This window comes from Varanus komodoensis, unplaced genomic scaffold, assembly GCF_004798865.1.
Source record: "Varanus komodoensis strain SLA01 unplaced genomic scaffold, ASM479886v1 scaffold64, whole genome shotgun sequence".
Taxonomy (NCBI): Eukaryota; Metazoa; Chordata; class Lepidosauria; order Squamata; family Varanidae; genus Varanus; species Varanus komodoensis.
This window is the reverse complement of record NW_025336273.1, coordinates 3,401,733-3,421,041: the sequence shown is the minus strand read 5'-3', so window position 1 is coordinate 3,421,041 and position 19,309 is coordinate 3,401,733. Positions and strand designations below refer to the sequence as shown.

The 19,309-nt window shown below is 51.8% G+C and overlaps 1 protein-coding gene across 1 annotated transcript; it reads right to left on the bottom strand.

The window, feature by feature from the left end:
• Positions 1-7,285: 7,285 nt before the first annotated feature.
• TRIM35 (tripartite motif containing 35) lies at positions 7,286-19,303 on the bottom strand. Its single transcript, XM_044450362.1, has 6 exons — positions 18,860-19,303; positions 14,889-14,984; positions 13,258-13,488; positions 12,752-12,774; positions 12,033-12,154; positions 7,286-9,002 (listed from the first exon to the last, which is right to left on the bottom strand). Exons 1-6 carry the CDS (start codon positions 19,295-19,297, stop codon positions 8,431-8,433), a joined length of 1,482 nt encoding a protein of 493 aa, XP_044306297.1. The 5' UTR covers positions 19,298-19,303; the 3' UTR covers positions 7,286-8,430.
• Between the last annotated feature and the right edge of the window lie 6 nt (positions 19,304-19,309).

Here is a 19,309-nt window from a genome sequence, read left to right as displayed (position 1 = left end):
TGGACAGGCAGAAGCAAGGAAGGACATCAGTGGCTGGACTGCTGGAGCCATTATGAACCTGATTCTTCACAACTAATTCATTCAGGCCACAATTCAGGGGAATGCTCGGAGCTGCAGGGCTTTTTTGCGCCCAAATATGCATAGGATTGTGGCCTTCATATCATTTGCCTTCTCTTATCAGCTTCGGGAATGTCATCAGAAAAGCTGATTGGCCATTGACTGCTTCCCAAAGTTCAGTCTGTGTGCCCCATACAGCCCAGGTACTTAAGCCTGGCCCCCAGGACTATATAATGCATGAGAGGGCAGAGTAATGGCAAGAGGAAAGGGTAAAAGGGGATGAAGGCAAGCAAACTGAAGCATAATCTAGATGCAGTGAAGTACTGGGATTTGTGGGTTCCAACAAATCCGGAATAAGAGTATGGCCCATTCTGCTTGGGGAAGTTGCTAAATTCAGCCCTGATGCGGAGAGGTCCGCCTGGTGCCGTCGTTATTTGTTTCTCGGCGCCAGGCCAAGACCTTTTTATTTAAACGTTATTTTAATTAATTGTTAATTTATTTATTGGTTTTATTTATTGCCTGGATGTGCCCAATTTTTATATTTTTGTATTGTTATTTATTTGTTGGAAGCCACCCCGAGCCTTATGCGAATGGAGCGGCATACAAGTATCCCAAATAAATAAATAAATGCTGGATACACTGGTGGCAATGGCTTCCTTCCTTGGTTTTATTCTTTCAGCTTTGGCTGATAGATGAGGAAGCCTCTCCCTTCCCTTGGGAAGCTGGAACTGGCCCTGGCCTTTTGCACCTCAGTCACTTTCACTTGGATGATTTCAACATATCTTTCAGTAGAAGATAGTATGGGAATTAAAACAAATTAAGCACATCCACAGATGCCTTCCAGTGAAATAAGTTGAATGTATCATGCTTCATTTCAGCCCAACTGCACCCTTGGTTTTATTCTTTCCATTTAAGCTTAGCTACGGTGTTTGCTAAGCACCATTTTGGACTTCAGTTGCAAAGCGCATTAATCAACCAGATGTTCCTCTATTAATTTCTGAAATTTCTTTGAATTCTTTTGACTATCTGAGGGCTTTTAGCAGAATAAAACCAAAAATAATAACCCTTTGAAAGGCTAATTATGAATTAGGATGTAAATGCTTCATTTATAGCTATAAAGGAAGAAAGTTTAACTAATATATTACTGTGTGATTAAAATTAATCAATCAAATCTGCTAGCTAGTAGTGATTTTTGTAGTAGTGTGACTGATGTGTTAATGATGTGACCTATGGCTTTTAATTATGGTGCAATTCTATGCTGGCTGGGATATATTGGGAGTTTTATTTTCCTGATGAAACTTGCATAGGATTGAACAATTGATCGACAGGGACTTCCTCCATTAGAATATTTTTCTATTAATATTTTATTCAGTTTAGTATTAATTCCTTTGGCCATCTTTCCTGCTACAGAATCAAACTGCAGATGCAGCATTTACCAGAAACATTTTCTTGTAAAAGCATTTCATACCCACCCACATACTTGTTTGTAAACACAAGTTGCTTCTGGTATGGGGTTAATTAATTAATTTGATTGCCACCCCACAGCTGAAGCTTTCTGGGCAGAAAACAAACTGTAGAATACAACAAAAACATTATATAGGCAGAAAAAAAGTTTTAAATGGTTAAAACCATTTATTATGAGAGTATATTAGAAACACATCCCCATCCTTGCAACATATTGAGAAATGAAATTGTTATTTATTTGCAAAAATAATGGCAATGTGTTGCAAGTTTTGGAAACACAAATGCATGCATTTTAAAACAGATACTGGTATGATTTTTAGTAATGTTCTTTCTTTTTGCTTTTCCTACAAAGTGTATTAGTGACTGCATTATATTAGGGTCCTAATAGGGCATTGCTCTGTGAACTCTGGCAAGCCTGTGCTGGATTTTTAAATTTTGGGGAAAGAACGTGTCTTGGCCAGTTATAAAGACACTCCAGTTGGGCAAAGGCTTCAGTGTGAGACTTTCGCTTCCACACAAACACAGCCCTACTCGTTATTCTTCCTCAGATCTCAGATTTGAATGCCTAGAAAAAAGGGAAATGTTATTCCTGGTCACAATTTCCTGCACATTTTCATGGGTGGCGGGGGGGGGCGGGGTCCTGCAATTCGCAGCATCCCCAAGACAGCCATGCTGGGACTGGTCGCACTTCTTCGGCCTCAGCATGCGCGCGGCTGCACGCTGACAGTAGCAGCGGCATATAAATGCAAGCATAAATGCACCGTGCCCGCCATTTTCCGGGGGAGCTTCCCTCAGGGAGCGAACCGCACCGTGCCTCTATTATTCGGCCCTTCGGGCGTCGCGACGCCGCCTGGTCTGACGGTCACCAGGGGGAGACCCGCGCCGCCTCGCCCGCTTCGATCCCCGAATTTCAGGCTCCGGGTTTATTCGTCCGTTCGCTTCACTTTTATCCGGGCGGTTTACACAGACACACGCGAGCTCCGCACTCGGGATCCGCGCGCCCGCCCGCGCGCCTTTTTTCCCGCCTTTTCCGGGGGCCGCCTCGGCCCGCTGGGGGGGAGGGGAGGGCGGCCGTTGGAAAAGGCGGGAAAGGGCCTCCCTGGGGAGGGGGCGGGGCGGAGTGCGCAGCCTGAGGGGGAGCGGGCGCCTGAGGGAGGCCCGGCGCCGGGAGCAGCTGCGGGCGCGGATCCCTTGCCGGGGAGGCCGCGGAGCGCCTGGGCGATCGCGTGCGCGGGGGAGGCCGGAAAGGGGTGCCGGGGGTGGGTCGAGCTCGGCCGGCGGCCGCCTCGCTCCGTTGAGGGAGGGAAAGGCGGCCGTTGGAAAAGGCGGGAAAGGGCCTCCCTGGGGAGGAGGCGGGGCGGAGTGCGCAGGCGCGGAGGCGCACCTGAGGGGGAGCGGGCGCCTGAGGGAGGCCTGGCGGGGAGGCCGCGGAGCGCCTGGGCGTGCGCGTGCGCGGGGGAGATCGAGATGGGCCGGCGCCGCCTCCGGGCTGGGCCGCGCCGGCCCGCATCGCTGCGCCGCGCGGAGAGGTGCCGGGCGCGGCCTTCCGCCGGGCCGGGGCCCGCGAGGCCGTTTTCTGCCCAGCCAGGCGTGCGAGCGCAGCGTCCAGCTTCGCTTCAGCCGGGCCGCCGTAGCCCGCCAGCCTGGTGCTGGCCCGAAGTCCCCTCAGCTCCATGTGCTTTCCAAGACACCATGCCTAATGAGCGCGTTCCTAGGCACGTCTCGATTTTCCCCCGTTTTAGCTTTTCTGCTTATGTTTGTTTTGCTTGAGATACTGATGAAGTTTCTAAAAGAATCAAACGAAGTATGAATAAAAGATAGGCTCTCACAGATGAACGGCTCCATGTTTGTAAGCCTTTTTCTGTCCAAACATGCTCAGGGTTTTGTTTCAGCTGAGTAACTGCCTGCTTGGTGCTGAATTACAATTCCCAACATCCTCCTATGTATATTTACGTTAATAATGGTCATTGCATGTTAATAACACAAGGAGCTGAACATGCACAGTGCCTTTCCCCACTGAGCGATGGCAGCAAGTAGCCAGCCACACAGGCAGAATTTAGGGCAGAAGCTTTTAGGGGAGAAGACACAAAATGAGGGGTAGCCACTTGTTTCCTTTAGTTATTTTTATTTATTAGATTCATATCCAGCCCTTTCCCCCTTCTAAGCCTTTCCAGTGGTATACGAATGAAATAAGTAGATAAAGGCAGCTTATATAACATTCCTTCTCTTCCCAGTATTTGCACAACCACCCTGTGAGGTAGGTTGGACCGATAGTCCATGACTGGCCCAGAGTCACCCAGCGGGCTCCCTGGCTGAGTGGGGACTGGGACGTGGGTCCCCCGAGTGAGTCCCACACTCGTAGCCACAACACCACACTGGCTCTCGAGGTGCTCATTTCACTTCACAGAACAAATCTCGGCCGGTATGGATTTCGGATCCCTGCCAGATCAGCTGCAGCCGCCGCCATGGAAGCTCGGCTGCCTTCCTTTGCCGCTGGTCCAGCCGGTGGGAGGAGGTGCATGCGACATGCATCTCTGTCATGTAGGCATTCGGCCCGGGCTGTTGATGCCGCCGCCGCCGCCTCCCCCCAAAATAGCGGGGCAGTCGCTGAGGGTGCCACAAGCCTCGCGCTCGTCTCTGCTGCAACAGCCCGAGCAGCAGCTGCCCCTCTGGAATTCGCAGGCTTGGCTATTTATCAGCTGCCAGCGGCAGCATGTGGTTCAGTCTCCTTTGTTGGAGTTTTATGTCAGGGCTGTTGTGTCACTGAGGAGCAGAGGGAGTGGCACTGCAGTAAATGATATGGCAGAGCTCCTTCCTCAGGAAAGAAGGTGGATTTCCTGATCCAGGGGAAAACCCTTCGAAATGATGTTATTTTTGAGTTTCCTTTTAAAGCTTCTCTGCCACCACACCTGCACTGCCACTCTTTCTGGGAAACTGGGTGAAATTTACTCATGGACTGCAGAATTAAAGCAACCCCACCCATACATGTTCTGCAAGGGGTGGTGGTAATACAAATCAGGAGAGAGAGTATGAAAGCGTCAGAAATACTATTCGTACACGTTCAACTGCAAAATTGTCTATCAAAAGTTTTAAAAGGTGGTGAGTACAGGAGCCAGTAGCTGCAAATTAAACTATTAATGCTTTCGGGTTGTTGTTTGAAAGACGGTTGTTAGAGGATTCTGAATAGTTCCCCTAAACAGCTCTAGAAGGAGAAAGGAAACTTGCAGGGATTAAATTGAGTTGGATACGCTTAGGGCGAGCATATTGCAATTTATTGCAATTTCTGTCGGACGGTGTGAGCCCCCTGGATAATTAATCATGCACACGGACAGCATGGTGGGTTGTGGTAGTGCCACATGAAGCATTTTAAAGCACTTAAAACAACTTTGCGTATCTTACGTAGCACAGTACTCCTTAAGGATAGATCAGTTTTAATATTCCCATATTGCTGATAGGATAGAGGCTGAGAGAAAAAGAGGCTTGCCCAAGATCACCCTGTGAGATTATAGTAAATGCGAAATTTGAACTAGGGGATTTCAGGGAGGGGAGGGGACACTGGAAACCTGCGGATCGCACTACAAAGTGGTCAAGCATCGCCTCCGGCTTTTGTGAGCAAAGTTCACATGCAACTTGGCTCTGACAGCTTGCCCTTTGATAGGCGTCATTCAGAACAATGTTCTTTTAGATCCTCTGGGTCAGCGTCTAGGGTTGACGGCAGGCACCCTCAGGACATTGCCCAGGCAAGCCTTGCCATTTTCAGACCCTCGGAACTGCAGGCTTCTGCAGGACCAGCTAATTTTCTTTGGAAAATTACACAAAAACGTTTTTAAAAGGTGACCAGCCAGTGACTTCTCCAACAGGTCACACAACAATGTCAACTAGCAAGGAGTTCCACAGAGTTGCATCACTGTTCAGGCTCAGTTTAAAAGTAGCTTTCGCATGTGGGTTACCCATTTCTTCCCGTAAATTGTCACTTGTCATGCACAATATCGGAGTCCCCATCTCTGCTAAGAAAGCAGCAGCCTGATGTTAACAAGAAAGCTACCAAACTTCTCATGTTGGATTATTTCTTCCACTGGGACGCATGTTCAAATTAACATGCTTAAGACGGCAGCATTGGGTTGGGGTTACGTTAAGGGTTGTGTTACAGGGTTAGCTCTAGTATTCCACATGTATTTCAGACAGAATTTCTATATGGTGTATACAAATACATGACAAAAAATATCCATTTTAAATAGCAGTGTACTGCAGTTGTTTTACTGTACAGTACTGTTTTACTACTGTTACTTTTACAGTATTTTAAGACATTGTAGTGTCAGTTAAAAGTCCAAAATAGATCAGCATTTGACCTCTTGAAAAACTTATATGGACCCGGTCATTGTTTGACTTGAATAGCTCACATCTTTACACATGCACTTTACTAGTTGTGCCAATCCCATCTTTAAAACATAATTTTATTCTGAATATAAAGATTTTTACAAGTCTCTTGAGGATTATCTACCCTCAATTTCCAGAGCGCAATATACCACACAGAAGTATACCCCACTTAAAGTATACATCACTGTTGTGCGTATCTTTGAAATGTACGTTTTCTTCTCCCATTGATTAAAGCAAGTGTGTGCACAATTTTAAAAAGTATATATTTTCATGCATCTTTTTCAAATTATGCAGCTGTTGAACACATTTTTGGGAGTCGGTGAATATATTTGACTCTGTAAGATCAAATACGTACAGATTTTGATCATAACTCAAGTCTGTGTTTGGTCCAGCAGATGCAAACTGGGTGAAACCTGATCGAAACCAAACTATAAGAGATTTCTCCTGTCTCCCCAGATGAAGTGCAAAGTATTGCTTGCAGAATGTAAGCGTCTCATACAAGCGAGCCAAGCCAAGCTGGGGCAGTGGCAAGCGAACCAACAATCCGCCTGTTCTGCAACCCGTTTTGGCAGCTGGGCACATACATGACTAACAAGCTGAAACCATGCCAAGTGGGGCTGCCAACTGACCGGAAGGAACATCCGTGGCGCACCTATGCTGTAGCCGCAGCGTGACGCTGACCTGATTGGCTGTTTAAAAGTACAGAAGCTGGTAAAACTGAAAAGGTGCCACTCCAATTCCAAGCACATGCGATTTGGTTATTGCACCTCCACGCTACTCATCGACTTCCCCCGGGGGCAGCATCCCATCATGTCCCAGAGGAAGCCTTGGGGGTTGCAGGGTGAGATGACCAGGGAATCTTTTCCTGTCATTCAGGCAGGGAGGAGGAAAACTCTGAATTTGCATGTGCCACGCAGCTCTTAAATGCCACTGCAACTTCTTTGTCAGAGGTAAGAGCTAAATGTGGGCCGTTAGATCCATCCCCTACAACTGTGACAAGATAGAGGAAGTAATTGGAAACCTCCAAACCCCGTTTACAAACGAAGAGGCACGAAAGGGTTAATTCCCTATCTTCTGACTGGGGAGAAGTGACATAAACCTGTCTGACCAGAGCCAATCGGGAACTACCATGCCCATCTCAAGCCCCTTTCCCAGGCCCTGTCAATCTTGTGCTTCGCCTGGTGCAGGAGGTGGGCTGAAGGGGATTTCACCCCAGCCCCTTCTGTTCTCCGAGTGGGGCAGGCTTTTGCCGAATGCTCAGGCTCAAGGAACGCCTCCTGCGGTATTCCCCAGCCCTCCTTTCCCCATCACAGCGATGCGGAAGACTGTCCCCCAAACTTGACTCTCCTGTCCCTGGTGGCATCCCACAGTCCACAGCTTAAGACAATTGCCTTTTAAGATTTTTTATTATGGTATTTATATAGTGCTTTTCTGTAATTGACCAAAGCAGTTTACAAAAGCTCAAAGGAAAGGAATAATAAAATACAAACATAATAAAAGTTTTTTCTTTAAAGTGCATAAAGTAACTTTTAAGCATCATATCAATTTAAAAGGCCAAGTAAGATTCCTCCTGACCCCTTTTGTGAAAACAGACTGGGGAACAGCTGTAATTCTAAAAGGAGCTGCATTCCAGAGTTTGGGAGAAAGGCCTTCCCCATGTGGCCGACAAGCAGGATGCTGCAACAGAGGGCGACTTCAAAGGAATCGCACCTGCTGAAGTTAGTAGCAGAGCAGATTTGAAACAGACTCAGATACCCAGGAACTAAGCCATTTAGAACTTTAGAAAATTAAATGGATTGTTTGTACTGAACCAAGAAAATAATTGACAGCCTGTGGATATCTTTCTGTAGAGGGAGTGCTATTATCCCAATACTGTACACCAGTTAGTATTTGAGCTGCAGCATTTTGGCGTGAGACTTCCAGACAATCTTCCACGGCCTCACACAGAGTGCGCTGCGAGTCGAGCTGCGATGCAAACGAGTGAAGCTCCGGAAGCGCACTGAAGCTGTGATCTGATCTTCTCAAAGGGGGCTTCACCCCTCCCCAAACAGGCTGGATCCCACTCTCTGAGCCACACTTTCTTCCGAACAACCATCATTTAATTTCAGCATGTTCAGCCTCATCCAGTCCAGTACTGAACTCAGACAGCATTCTGGAGTATCAACAGCTTTCTTGGACTCTGGAAACAAGGCACCACAGAGCTGCATGGCATCAGGGTATGGATAGCATTTCACACTCCGGAGCATCTCCCCCAGCAGTTCCTTGTAGATTTTAAACAGCGCTGGTGACAGGACAAAATCCTGAGCGATGCACAAGACCAACAGTCACGGTGCCAAACCGTAGCCCACACCACCGTCTCCTTCTCCAGCTTCGCAAGTGCATCTATGCTCAAGAACTCTGCACATTCCAAATAATGGAATATCACTCAACTAAACCAGCGTGTTCTTTTTACTGCCTTGGTGTCAGCTAGTGTATGCAAGCGTCCATAACAAGAGATAAACAGATAAGAGGAATACAAGCACCAAGGTTTGCTCAGTTTGGGTAATCTGTCTTGATCAGGACCTGGAGAGGGCAGAGTCTGAACGGCTCAGCTGAGGAGTTAGCAGCGTCGGCGTTGCAGATGCAGAAATACGGAAAGACTTCCCCAAACTTGTCGTGGAAGGTGTAGATGTGGCTCTTCCGCTCAGCATCATAGAACGACAGCTCGCCTTCATCGCAGTCCAGTTCCACCCTCACTCTCTTGAGGCTCTTCCTTCGCCCGCCCTCCGACACGATGGACTGGGAGGACTGGCTTTTCTTGTTCTTTGTGCCCTGCATGCGGTACATGTATCCAAACCCCAGACGGGAGTCGCAGCCAAAGCTCCAGTAGTAGCCGCAGGACTTCTTGGCCACGCCGATGTACCAATGCTCAGCGCCACCGATATTCACCTCCCAGGTGTGAGACCCTTCAGAGTAACTTTTAGAGGCCAGGACGCAAGGCATGCCAGTCGAGAAGCGCTCCGGAACTTCCACCATCAGCTTGTAGTTACAGGTGACAATGCTCGTGAGGTCGTCCGAAACTTCCAGCCAGCTTGCGGAGGTGTTGGGATCAAAGCTGAACGGGACTGCCAAAGAGAGAGATGATCATCAGTCGTGGTGACCTGAATGGAGAGGGCGGCTTGACACTGCCAGCTATACTTTACAGGCGTTACCCTGGCCTGCCGCACGCGTAAAAGAGCAAGAGTGTGAAAATCCCACGTACAGAGGAAGTATATCCGATGCTAGCGAAGCAGGGCTTGAGCAGCACCTTTAATGCGACCAGACCTTGTATGTGCTGTCCTCGTCTTCCACCCCTTTCACTGTCCCACCCACAGGAACGAAATTAAAAGGAAAACTGAGCTGACAGTCAGTTTCCTCCACCCTGCGAATGTAAGCTGGAAATTCTCGTTCAGAGAAGTTTCAGCCCTGATCTGGCAAAATGATGCTTATATTCTGAAAGGTAAAGCACCGTCTCCCACAGCATTGTCTCCTGGCTCAGGTTTTCTTTCTTTCCTTGGAAGAGATATTCTTGTCCCATGCCTAGAATTAGTTATAGCAAGCTGAGCTGGACAGATCAGCTTTGGATGGGGCTGCGCAACGTTTGAAAGAGCAACTTCATTGCTTGGCCAGGAGTGCTTTTCACCAATTTAGTACTGCCTGCAACCTTATCTACAGGAACCAGACCCTGCCTTGATTTTCCACTCACAAGTCACATCCAGGTTAGATTACTGTCAAGCGCTCTGTGTGGGACTGCCCATGAAGGCCGCCTGGGACATTCAACGGGCAGAAGATCTCCACCCAGCTGTTGGAATCAGGCAATTTGGACATGCGACCCCATGCCCTGGACCAGCTGTGCTGGCTGCCAGGCCCAGTGCAGAGCGCTGGCTTTGCCCAAGAAAGCCCCAAGCCAAAATTGGGGATCCCCCATGCGGAGAGAGGCATGTGGCTGAGGGAGGAGGGGGTGAGCAAGAGCAGGATTCCTCTAATCATTCTGGATTGTGGCCCCACCCAACATGCTTCTGGCCTACCAGGGCGGCCCCTGGGGCAAAAATGGTTCTCCACTTCAACAGTTTGGGAACCACGTTCCTTAACGGACTGCTAATATAGCTAAATCCTAGAGGAGATCAACCCTGACTGCTCTTGAGAAGGCCAGATCCTGAAGATGAAGCTCCAATACTTTGGCCACCTAACGAGGAGGAAGGACTCCCTGGAGAAGAGCCTGATGCTGGGAACAATAGATGGCAAAAGAAGGAGGGGCTGGCAGAGGATGAGGAGGCTGGATGGAGTCACTGGGCCAGCGGAAGTGGGCTTGGGTGGACTCTGGGGGATGGTGGAGGACAGGAGGGCCTGGAGGAGTGTTGTCCATGGGGTTGCGATGGGTCAGACGCAACTTCGCGACTAACAACAACAATATAGTTAAAAACTCAGTCTGCAGGATAAAATGAAAAATATATGCTCGCCTGGCATTAATATGCAAAGTTATCCTCGAGTGCACAGTAAGGATCAAGTGTTCCCATGAACAGGATGGTGTGAAGGATGCTGGTCCGCACCATGCAATGCATCTCCAGGGTCAGCTGCACGCTGCTTCCCCCTGGCGGCTACAAGAGCCCCCTGCTTGTCCCACTAAGTCGCTCCTGGAGCTCCATCGCCATCAAGCGCTCACGGCACCAGGGTGTCAATTAGGAGTGGAGCCTAAAGGAACCTTCTTCACAGAGGGGCACCCCCCGGCCGAATTCTGCAAGCGTGCCGGCCCACGTCTCCTGGCACCTTGCAGGTTCTTCGTTCTGTTTCCCCCGCCGACAGCAAACTCAAAGCCCAACGGCTGAGACCACGTTTAGTGTGGGGGGCTCCATTAGTCCCTTCACTGTGACGCCCACCCAGCTGCCCTCGCTGCAGCCTGAGAGCAGGCCTCTGCTGGGTCTCGTGCCATCGTGAAACGCGGACCACACTTCATTCACAAGCTGCCCTGCACAGGAGACACCCTGGTGCAGTGAACCACACAGCGGCTGAAATCTGTGACTCACAACATCCCCGATTTTCAGTTGTGGAATGCCTTCCCAAAGAGGCTTTCCCAGCACCTGCATTATCAATTTATCTTTGGCATCGAGCAAAGCAAGCACTCTCCCTGGTTTTCTTCTTTGAGCTTGTTTTGATTTTTTAGTCTCTGTACTGCTGCTGGTTGTTACCTGGTGATGTACTGTACTATTAAAGTTTCCAAAGTTTTGTTTAAGTGTGTCCCAGGGGATGGACTGAAGGCAACCACCTTGCCGAAGCTGCTGGGTGGGTTTCCGCACCTTGCCAGCCCACCATGGGCTCCCAGGATGTGTTGCTAGGAAGTGGCAACCAGCCACGATGAGCCCGACAAAAGCTTCCTCCTCCCATCCCCCCAGGCGGTATCCCGGGGGGACACCCTACTGCGAGGAGGAGACCACCCCCTTCGACAACCGTGACTGCAGGCCAAGTTCAGCGCCTTGCAGCTGTCCGTCTCTGCTGCAATCCTGAGCCAGGGCTCACACCCAGAAGAACAGTGCGGGGGGTGAGCAGAGCTGCGGAACGGGTGGCAGGGGTGCTCCGCCTCCTCCGCACTGCTGCCCTGTCCCGAGAGGCTCCCTGCCAAGCTCATGGCGCTCCTCCTGGCCCCCACTTTGGAGCAAAGGGCTTGGGCGGCTCCACGGAACGCGTAGGCTCCCCCACCACGGCTGCCTTATTTCAAGGACGGAGAGGTGGGCTGGGAGATGGCTCAGCAGCAGCTTTCTGTGAGCAGGGCGTCCCTGCCAAGGGTGCCTCCCTGCTCCTGAGAGGAAGCTGCTCTGGTAGGCGCCAAGCCGGGGAGCCGGGGGTCTGCAGCTGCCTCCTCGAGCCGGCCCTCTCTAGAGCACGTTCATCCATATTTCTTGAGTGCAGAACGCAAGCAGGTGCTTCGTTCCAGAGGAGCGCTGGCTGTTTAATGCAGCACTTGGGACAAGCAGGGTGGGAACTGCAGGGGTTTCATGCATGCACCCCTCATGGTGGGGGGCCATCATGTCTGGAAAGGGCATTATGGGAGTTTCGGCACTGCCCCGCAAGAAGCCCCCAGCCCCTTCAGCGCACTTCGCCCGGCGCACTCAGGGACCTACCTACTTTGATGATATTCAGCATCTTCTTCCACACATTATACTGCAAAGAATCCAAGTACTTGGTGACTTCCACTAGAGTCCCTGGCGGAATCGCTTCCGGCTGTCCTATTGTCCAGGCAATTCTGGGAAGTGCAGTCCAAGCAGGCAAGGAGGTGCGGGGCAAAACAAAGAGCAAGTTAAGCCTCTGGCGGGCCAGTGTACATTTTGCATTCCGTACAAAGGGGCAGAAACAGCGAGCCCACCCACGCAAGGAAAGGGAGCCCTGTGTTGGGACAAATCCAAACGTGAAGCATGTGGCTGATGCCAAGGGACGAACTCTCTCTATCCAGATGCAGCTTTCTGACAGCTGCCGGGCTCCACTCCCCACCCGCCTGCAACAGGACTAACAGGGCGAGAAAAGTGGGCTGAGCCTGGATCCACGGTCAGCACGACCATGCTCCCTAGGGGCAAAGGCCCAGAAGGACCTCTGGCACGGCAGAAGCGTCGCACAGGTCCTGCACCTGGCCCAGCTGGTGCTCTGCAGAAAGCAGAAGTGGGCCTTGGCCCTCTCCGTGACGACACGACAGGCCAGGAGCACGACGGGTCACGCCCAGGGTATGAAAGGCAGCATGCAAATCGGGGGGGGGGGGGACGGGTTTTGCATCGGAACGACGAGCCAAGACCCCCAGTGCCCTTCCTCACTACAGGATACGTCAGCAACTGAAAATTCAACCACCTACCTGCGCTTCCGGTTTTTGTGTTTCTGGAAGAAAAGAAAGGAGGGAAAGGGGAAGGAAAGCTTGATTGAGAAATTGCTCTTTGATAGCAGCAGCAGCAAAAATGACCAACAGCCTAGAAACAGTTCTGCTACAACTGTAGGTCATAACATAGAGAGAAACTACTAATTGCCTGGATTCTCAGTCAAGGTGTATCTTGGCCTGATCCAGCAAGGTAGCTACATCCTTAAGAATCCATACTCAGACACACCGAACACAGACTAATTATTCTGATAGTGCTTACAAATTTAAAACGAGCAGGCGGATTGTGCGTAGACCATGCCAGGCTGGTTGCCCCAGAGGTGCTGGGCATGTTACTCTCCCACACGATAGTCTGTAATGCTGGGGAACGGGCTGCATGTCAGAATCTGGCCGCATCACTCCCTTTCACCACTGCCAAGCGCAGCGCAAGCTGCCCATGGAGCACGCACATCAGTTTCCCCATGTGGCTCGGAGGAAGGAGCTCCTACCTTGAGGAAGGAGGTGTCGTTGTCTTTCAGGTCTGCCTGCAGCTGGCCAACTTCTTGCAAGAGGACGTCGTTTTCTTCAGACAGCTTTTTAATTTTGCCTTCAATCAGCTCCTGCTTGTTCTGTGTCTCCTGCTGCAGCTCCTCCAGCATGTTCCTCTCCTCATTCTGGAGAAACTCGTGGAGTTGTTCAAACTGTTTCTTAATCTCCTTCTCCAGCCTGGCACTTTCTGCCTGGTTAGGGGCAGGCAGGGAAGAGTGAACGAGAGAGGAGGAAACGGAACACGGGTGATGCACACAGCGAGGGCAGGAAGCCGACCCTGCCTCATCCCAGCGGGAGCCGACTCATCAGAATCAAAAGCAGAGAGAGATTTGGGGCACGGTGAGAGAGAGTGAAAGAGCCTTTCCGGAACAAGCTCTCAGCTCCTGAACCAGCCTTCCCCAACACTTCAAGCCGTGCGTGTGCAGCCTACTGTTCCTAGCCGGCTGGGGATGATGAGAATTGCAAAGAACACTTCCCAAGCCAAAGCCAACCTAACTGATCCCAGTTTGCAAGGATTCATGCAACAACACAACTCTGCAGATCAGACTTCTCCAAGTCTTCAGACTTCTCCGTTTCCCAGCATCCTCAGCTATTGCGTATGCTGGTTGGGGGACCCTGGGAGTTGGAGCCATAGGCTTCAAAGGCTAGCCCTTGTCCAGAGGGACCCCCCCAGAGAGGCATTACTGAAAAGGGTCTTCAGAAGTTGTCCCATCACTAGGTTCGTGCAGAGTTGCAGTCGCTTGCTAGCTGCGAACTGGCAAGAAAGGGCTGTTTTGCAAAGAGACGGACCTTCTTTTGGAAGCGTGAAACAAAAGGGGGAACCCAGCCCCCAACGCTGCTGGGGCCCTGGGGGGGCAATCCGTGCGGTGCACGTGCCCCGGCTGCCCGGCTTCGGCGCCTCTGGCCTACTCCCAACGCAAGGGGAAATCTGCTTGCGCATGTGCCCTCGCTCTCTACCGAAGGATACTCCGAGTTTCCGAAGGTGATCAAGACCAGCTCCCTTCCCCAAAATGAGATTCTTCCAGGTACTTCTGGGACCCACTGGAGGAGAACATAACGCACGGCCACGTGTAGCCGGAAGCAGCCAGCACCCACTTTCCCCTGCAGCCCGGCCGATCATCTGAGCTGTGCAGCCGGGGCAGCAAACACTGTCCCACCACCACAGGAGCATCACTGGGAAAGCGGGGGGAGTATTTCACAGGCCCCCAAATACGGAGTAACGATTGTAACGCAGACTACCATAGGCCAAGCAGAAAAGCCGGAATGAGAAAAACCACCTGGTTAAGGTGCCTCCACAGTAGGAGGCTTGAATACAGAAACGGGGCGTGGAACGGGCTTCCACGGGAGGAGGCTGAGGCCCCATCGGCGAGGGTGTTCATGGGCTGGACATGCTTATGGCGGGAGCCGGGGGTCAGACTAGATGACCCGGGAGGCCCCTTCTGACTCGCGCTGTTTCTATGTTTCTTCCCCCATCCATGGACACAGGGTATATCAGAGGGAAAGTGTCCTTTGGGTCCCTGCAGAATGTGCAGGTGAGCTCTAGAGTAGACCCGCTGCATTGCAGCCTCGGAGCACAGAGAAAGGTGCTCACCTTGTTGTGGTTCGCAATGAGTCTGTAATCGGACTGCATTCTTCCAAATTCTTTCATCTTGTCCCGCAGGGAGTTCTCCATGTCCTTGCACTTGGCCTGGAGTGTGAGGTGGGGGGAGCGGGGGGGGGGGAATCGGACAATATTTATTTGCTTCCTTTATTAAACCACACCCGATAGTCCCAAGCGGGACTCTATGGGCGGTATACAGGCAGCAAAACAATAGCGTATTATTAAAAAAATTTAAAATCTATTAAAAACACAAACTACTAACTGCCATGCCACCTTAACAGGATTTATCCTCAACTGGGATAGAGGATAAACTACCATTATAAATTTATTCAATCAAGCAAGCTAAAATTAAAATCAATCCAATACTGTTCAGTTAATTATTAAAATTCCTGGAGAACTGGTTTTGCCCAGTGCCAAAATGACTGCAATGAAGGCACCAGGCACACTTCTCTGGTGAGCCAATTCCAGAGCTGGGGCAACTACCGAGAAGGCCCTTCTTCCATTTGCCACCCCCTTCACCTCCTTCAGGGATGGCACTTCAAGAAGGGCCTCTGAGCCAGACCTTAATGTCATGAGCGGAGCTGCCTGGAGCCGGGGTCAGACTAGATGGCCCCAGGAGGTCTCTTCTGACTCGCTCTGTTTCTATGTTAATAATCAGGCAGGTACACGTGGGAGAAGGCGCTGCCAGAGGGACCCTTTATGGCTTATAAACGTTAAGCTTCTTACACGATGTGCTTGCCATCCTATTTCTAGGAGAGGGTGGCCACGGATTGTACATGCGAGAGAACCTCTATCAACACCTCTATCGAAACGTTCATTTTCTCTCCTTCAACATTTTCAAAACCATCTGAGCACACTCAGTCTTGTCACACAGGGGAAGGTGACCCTCTTCTGCCAGGAACATGCCCTCCCGTCCCCAGCAGTGGCGTCCGAAGGCAGGCAGGGGCTGGGCTGCAGAGCGGAAAGGGGCTCCGCCAAGAGGAGCCCACCCCTCCGGCCACTCCTTGCCGCTCTCGGGGGCCCGATCCATCGCACGGGTCTGGGCACGGCTTGTCAGACGGCTGGTCCTGCACCTGGACTTGTTGATTCTAACTCCCGCACATGATTGCAGACTGAATCACATCCTCTCCCCACTCACATCACCCCAAGCTCAGCAACAAGAGCTGACATGAGGTTAAGTGACTCATAGCAACTCAAGCGATGCCAGGAACAGACGGGAACTCGGCCTGGGCAGCGTGACACCCACAGGGGCCTCCACTCGCCCGCCTCCCTCGCTCCCAAGCCCCCGCTCAAGCTCCGCTGCACTTTTCCAGACACCAAGAAGCAGCTCGCGCAGCATCAACCAGGCGGCCTCACTCTGGAGCGGCACTAACTTTTCTGCAGGGCCTCCCCTTCCCTTCTTTGTCTCGGCACCACTGCAGATCGACAAGCCGAGAGGTGATCTAGGCAGGGGACGTTCCAGTCATCGATTATGTCCGGCTTATTTTCTACAGTCTGCAAAAAGTTTCAGGAGAGCCTCCCCAGAACAGCCGGACACTCTGGTCCGTTCACTAAGCGAAAAAGTGAGCAACGCTGCTGGTATTTCAAGCAGCCCTATTTAAAAAATAAAAATAAAAAAATAGGAAAGCTGCAACAAATCTGGTTTGCTAGAAATCAAAGGATGTAGTCACTCTTTCCACGCAAACACCATTTTAGTATTTTATTGTGGATTTTAACATGTATTTGGAATTTGATTTTATTTTTTATTTTGTAAACTAGCCTGCCAGATAAAAGGAGAGGTTTGGGGCTCTGTGATAGTTTAAGCTGGCAACAGCTGTTGCTGCTTTTATGACTTGGGTGTTTAAATATGAATTCTCTTGCTGCCAAGGTTTGAAAAAGCACATGCCTGATTTCATTAGATAATGGCCTCTGTTTTGTCAACGACCAGTTATGGTGGCGGGAGGACCCCACTGGAAGGATAAAATGCCTTTCCTAGTTTAGCCACTGGCAGCAAGAGGTTTAAGCTAACATAGGCCGGTATTTTCAAAATTTTGGGCCACATCCATTTGCCTTCAGCCCCTCCCATCACTGGAATTATTATTCATATTTCTGAAACACCCAATAGCCGGAGCTCTCTTGGCAGTTCACAGCAACAGGCAAAATGCAGTAAGAATGCAATTAAAAATTGTAGCCCCCGAGAGCTTCTCTGGAATGGAATGCCGTCCCTGGGCGGAAGGAGACGGGGTACCCCAAATTAGGGTTGCAAACCAGTAGGATCGCCTCTGCTCTGCAAACTCAGAAGTTCCATCTATATTTTTAAAAATATTATTTATTTATTTGAGGGACTTCTATGCCGCCCCATTCGCTGAAGCCTCGGGGCGGCTCACAAACCATAAATAAATAGAATTCAATAAAACAATATAAAATAACAATATAAATATAGTGTAATTATTTTTGCAACTTTTAAAAATGTATGTTGCCTGCAGGGACGAAGGTTTAATCCCACTGTGCTTTTGCAAATATGCTAGCGAACACATAAGCACACCTTATTCGATCTGCATACCACTCAATAGCCAAAGGGTCCTTCCACCAACCCGGGGGATCGGGCCCTTCCTGCTCAGCATGGGCTCTTCTGCCTGGCTGTGGTCCTGAGACCTTCCACTCAAGCTCCAACTAGAAATGCTGGGGCAGAAGCATGGGACGGCTCTGCAGAGATGGGGCGTGCTTGCTGTTCTCCCTCACTGGAGCGTCTTTGCAGAGAAAGCCCATAGAAAGATGCTGTAGGAGAACGGGAAGGTTCTAGAAAGGGGCCTGGCTTGCACCGGCCTTCAGGGCGCTCCTGACAGCGCTGGTTTTACGTACCACCTCCAAAGGGTACATGCCCCCTCTATTCTCCTGCCCGCTTTGCAAGCTCCGATCAGTCTGCGATAGCCAGAACTCTGCAACAAGGTGCTATTCACTACGCAAGCACAACCGGCCCACTGGCCATTTCCGAAAACCCGGAAGAGCCCATGCTGAGCGCCTCGGGGCCAGAGGCAAACAGGTGTGCCTCACCTGCCGGAGTTAAGGAGATGGCACAAAGCTCTTTTCTCACCTGCCTATTCAAGGTGTAGCCCAATTAACCTCCACCCGTCCCTGCCGCTCTCTGAGCTTTCAGGAGCAGTCGGGGCTGGGCAGAACGGCCATTTTCGCCGTTCTGGGATTAATGGTCAGGCTGGGTGAAGAAGTGCAAGCGCATCTAGCAAAGCCGCCAAGCAGGCCGTCTTTACACCGGGCACCAGGGCTCTGAACATGACCGAGAGGAACATTTCCTTCCGTCACCTGCCATTTGATGAAATTTCATGATCGACCTGGCGATGCAGGCAAACTGAGAAACTGGTGTGCAGCGTGGAGGATCAGGGTGGGCCGGAGACTACCTCAAGCACTGCCCAAAGGACTAGCCCGTTTCTGATACCTCGGCAGTTCCTGAGGCTCTCTCCGTCCAGCCCTCTGGTCCGCCGGGCAAGGCAAAAGAAGGAGCTGGGCCCCAGTCAGCGCTTGGGCCTCGGCAGCCATCTGGTCTTCAACCATTCCCAAGCTCTGCTCCCACCCAGACCACACCCCCATTCGCCATGGGGATCCACACCGCCCACCAGGGAAGGAAGCGTGGCAGGAAGAAGACCCACTGTGCGGCAGGGCCCATCCTTGCAGCGAGACGGAAGGGCGGCCAGGTGGCCCAAGACACGCGGTCCGCCCGGGGCCGGAGGGACGCAAGGCTAGCGCCGCGACGCAATCCCGAGGACGGCCAAGGGGAGCGGCCTGCGCACAAGCAGCGCAGCGGCCCGTGCGGCTGATCCGACCTTCCGGCTCAGCGGTAGTTCATCCTACGCGCGCATGCTCTCCCTCCCGCAAGCCAGGATGCGGCCCCTCCGCCACGCAGCGGCGCTGCGAGCCAAGCCGGCCCCCCGCCCCGTCCGCCCCGTCCCGTCCCGCGAGGCACCTACCCGGTAGTTCTCGGCCATCTCGGCCACGGGCTTCAGCCGGTGGCCCGCGTGCGGCCGGGCGCTCTGGCACGCGAAGCAGACCAGCTCCTTGTCCTCCAGGCAGAAGAGCTTGACCTCCTCGCCGTGCAGGGGGCAGGCGGCGGCCCCCGCCTCCGCCGGGCGCGGCTGCTGCTCCTGCCGCAGGCACATCTCCACGAGGTTGGCCAGCGTGTGGTTGGTGCGCAGGTCCTCGGGCGCGCAGGCCGCCTTGCACACGGGGCAGGCGTGGCGCGCCGCGTCCTCCCACGAGCGGCTCACGCAGCCGCGGCAGAAGTTGTGGCCGCAGCGCAGCGTGACGGCGTCGCGGAAGGGCTCGTAGCAGATGGGGCACAGCAGCTCCTCGCGCACCGTGGCCGCGGGCAGCGACGGGCCGGGCGCCGGGCCGCCCGCCTTGGCCATGGCTCTGGGGGG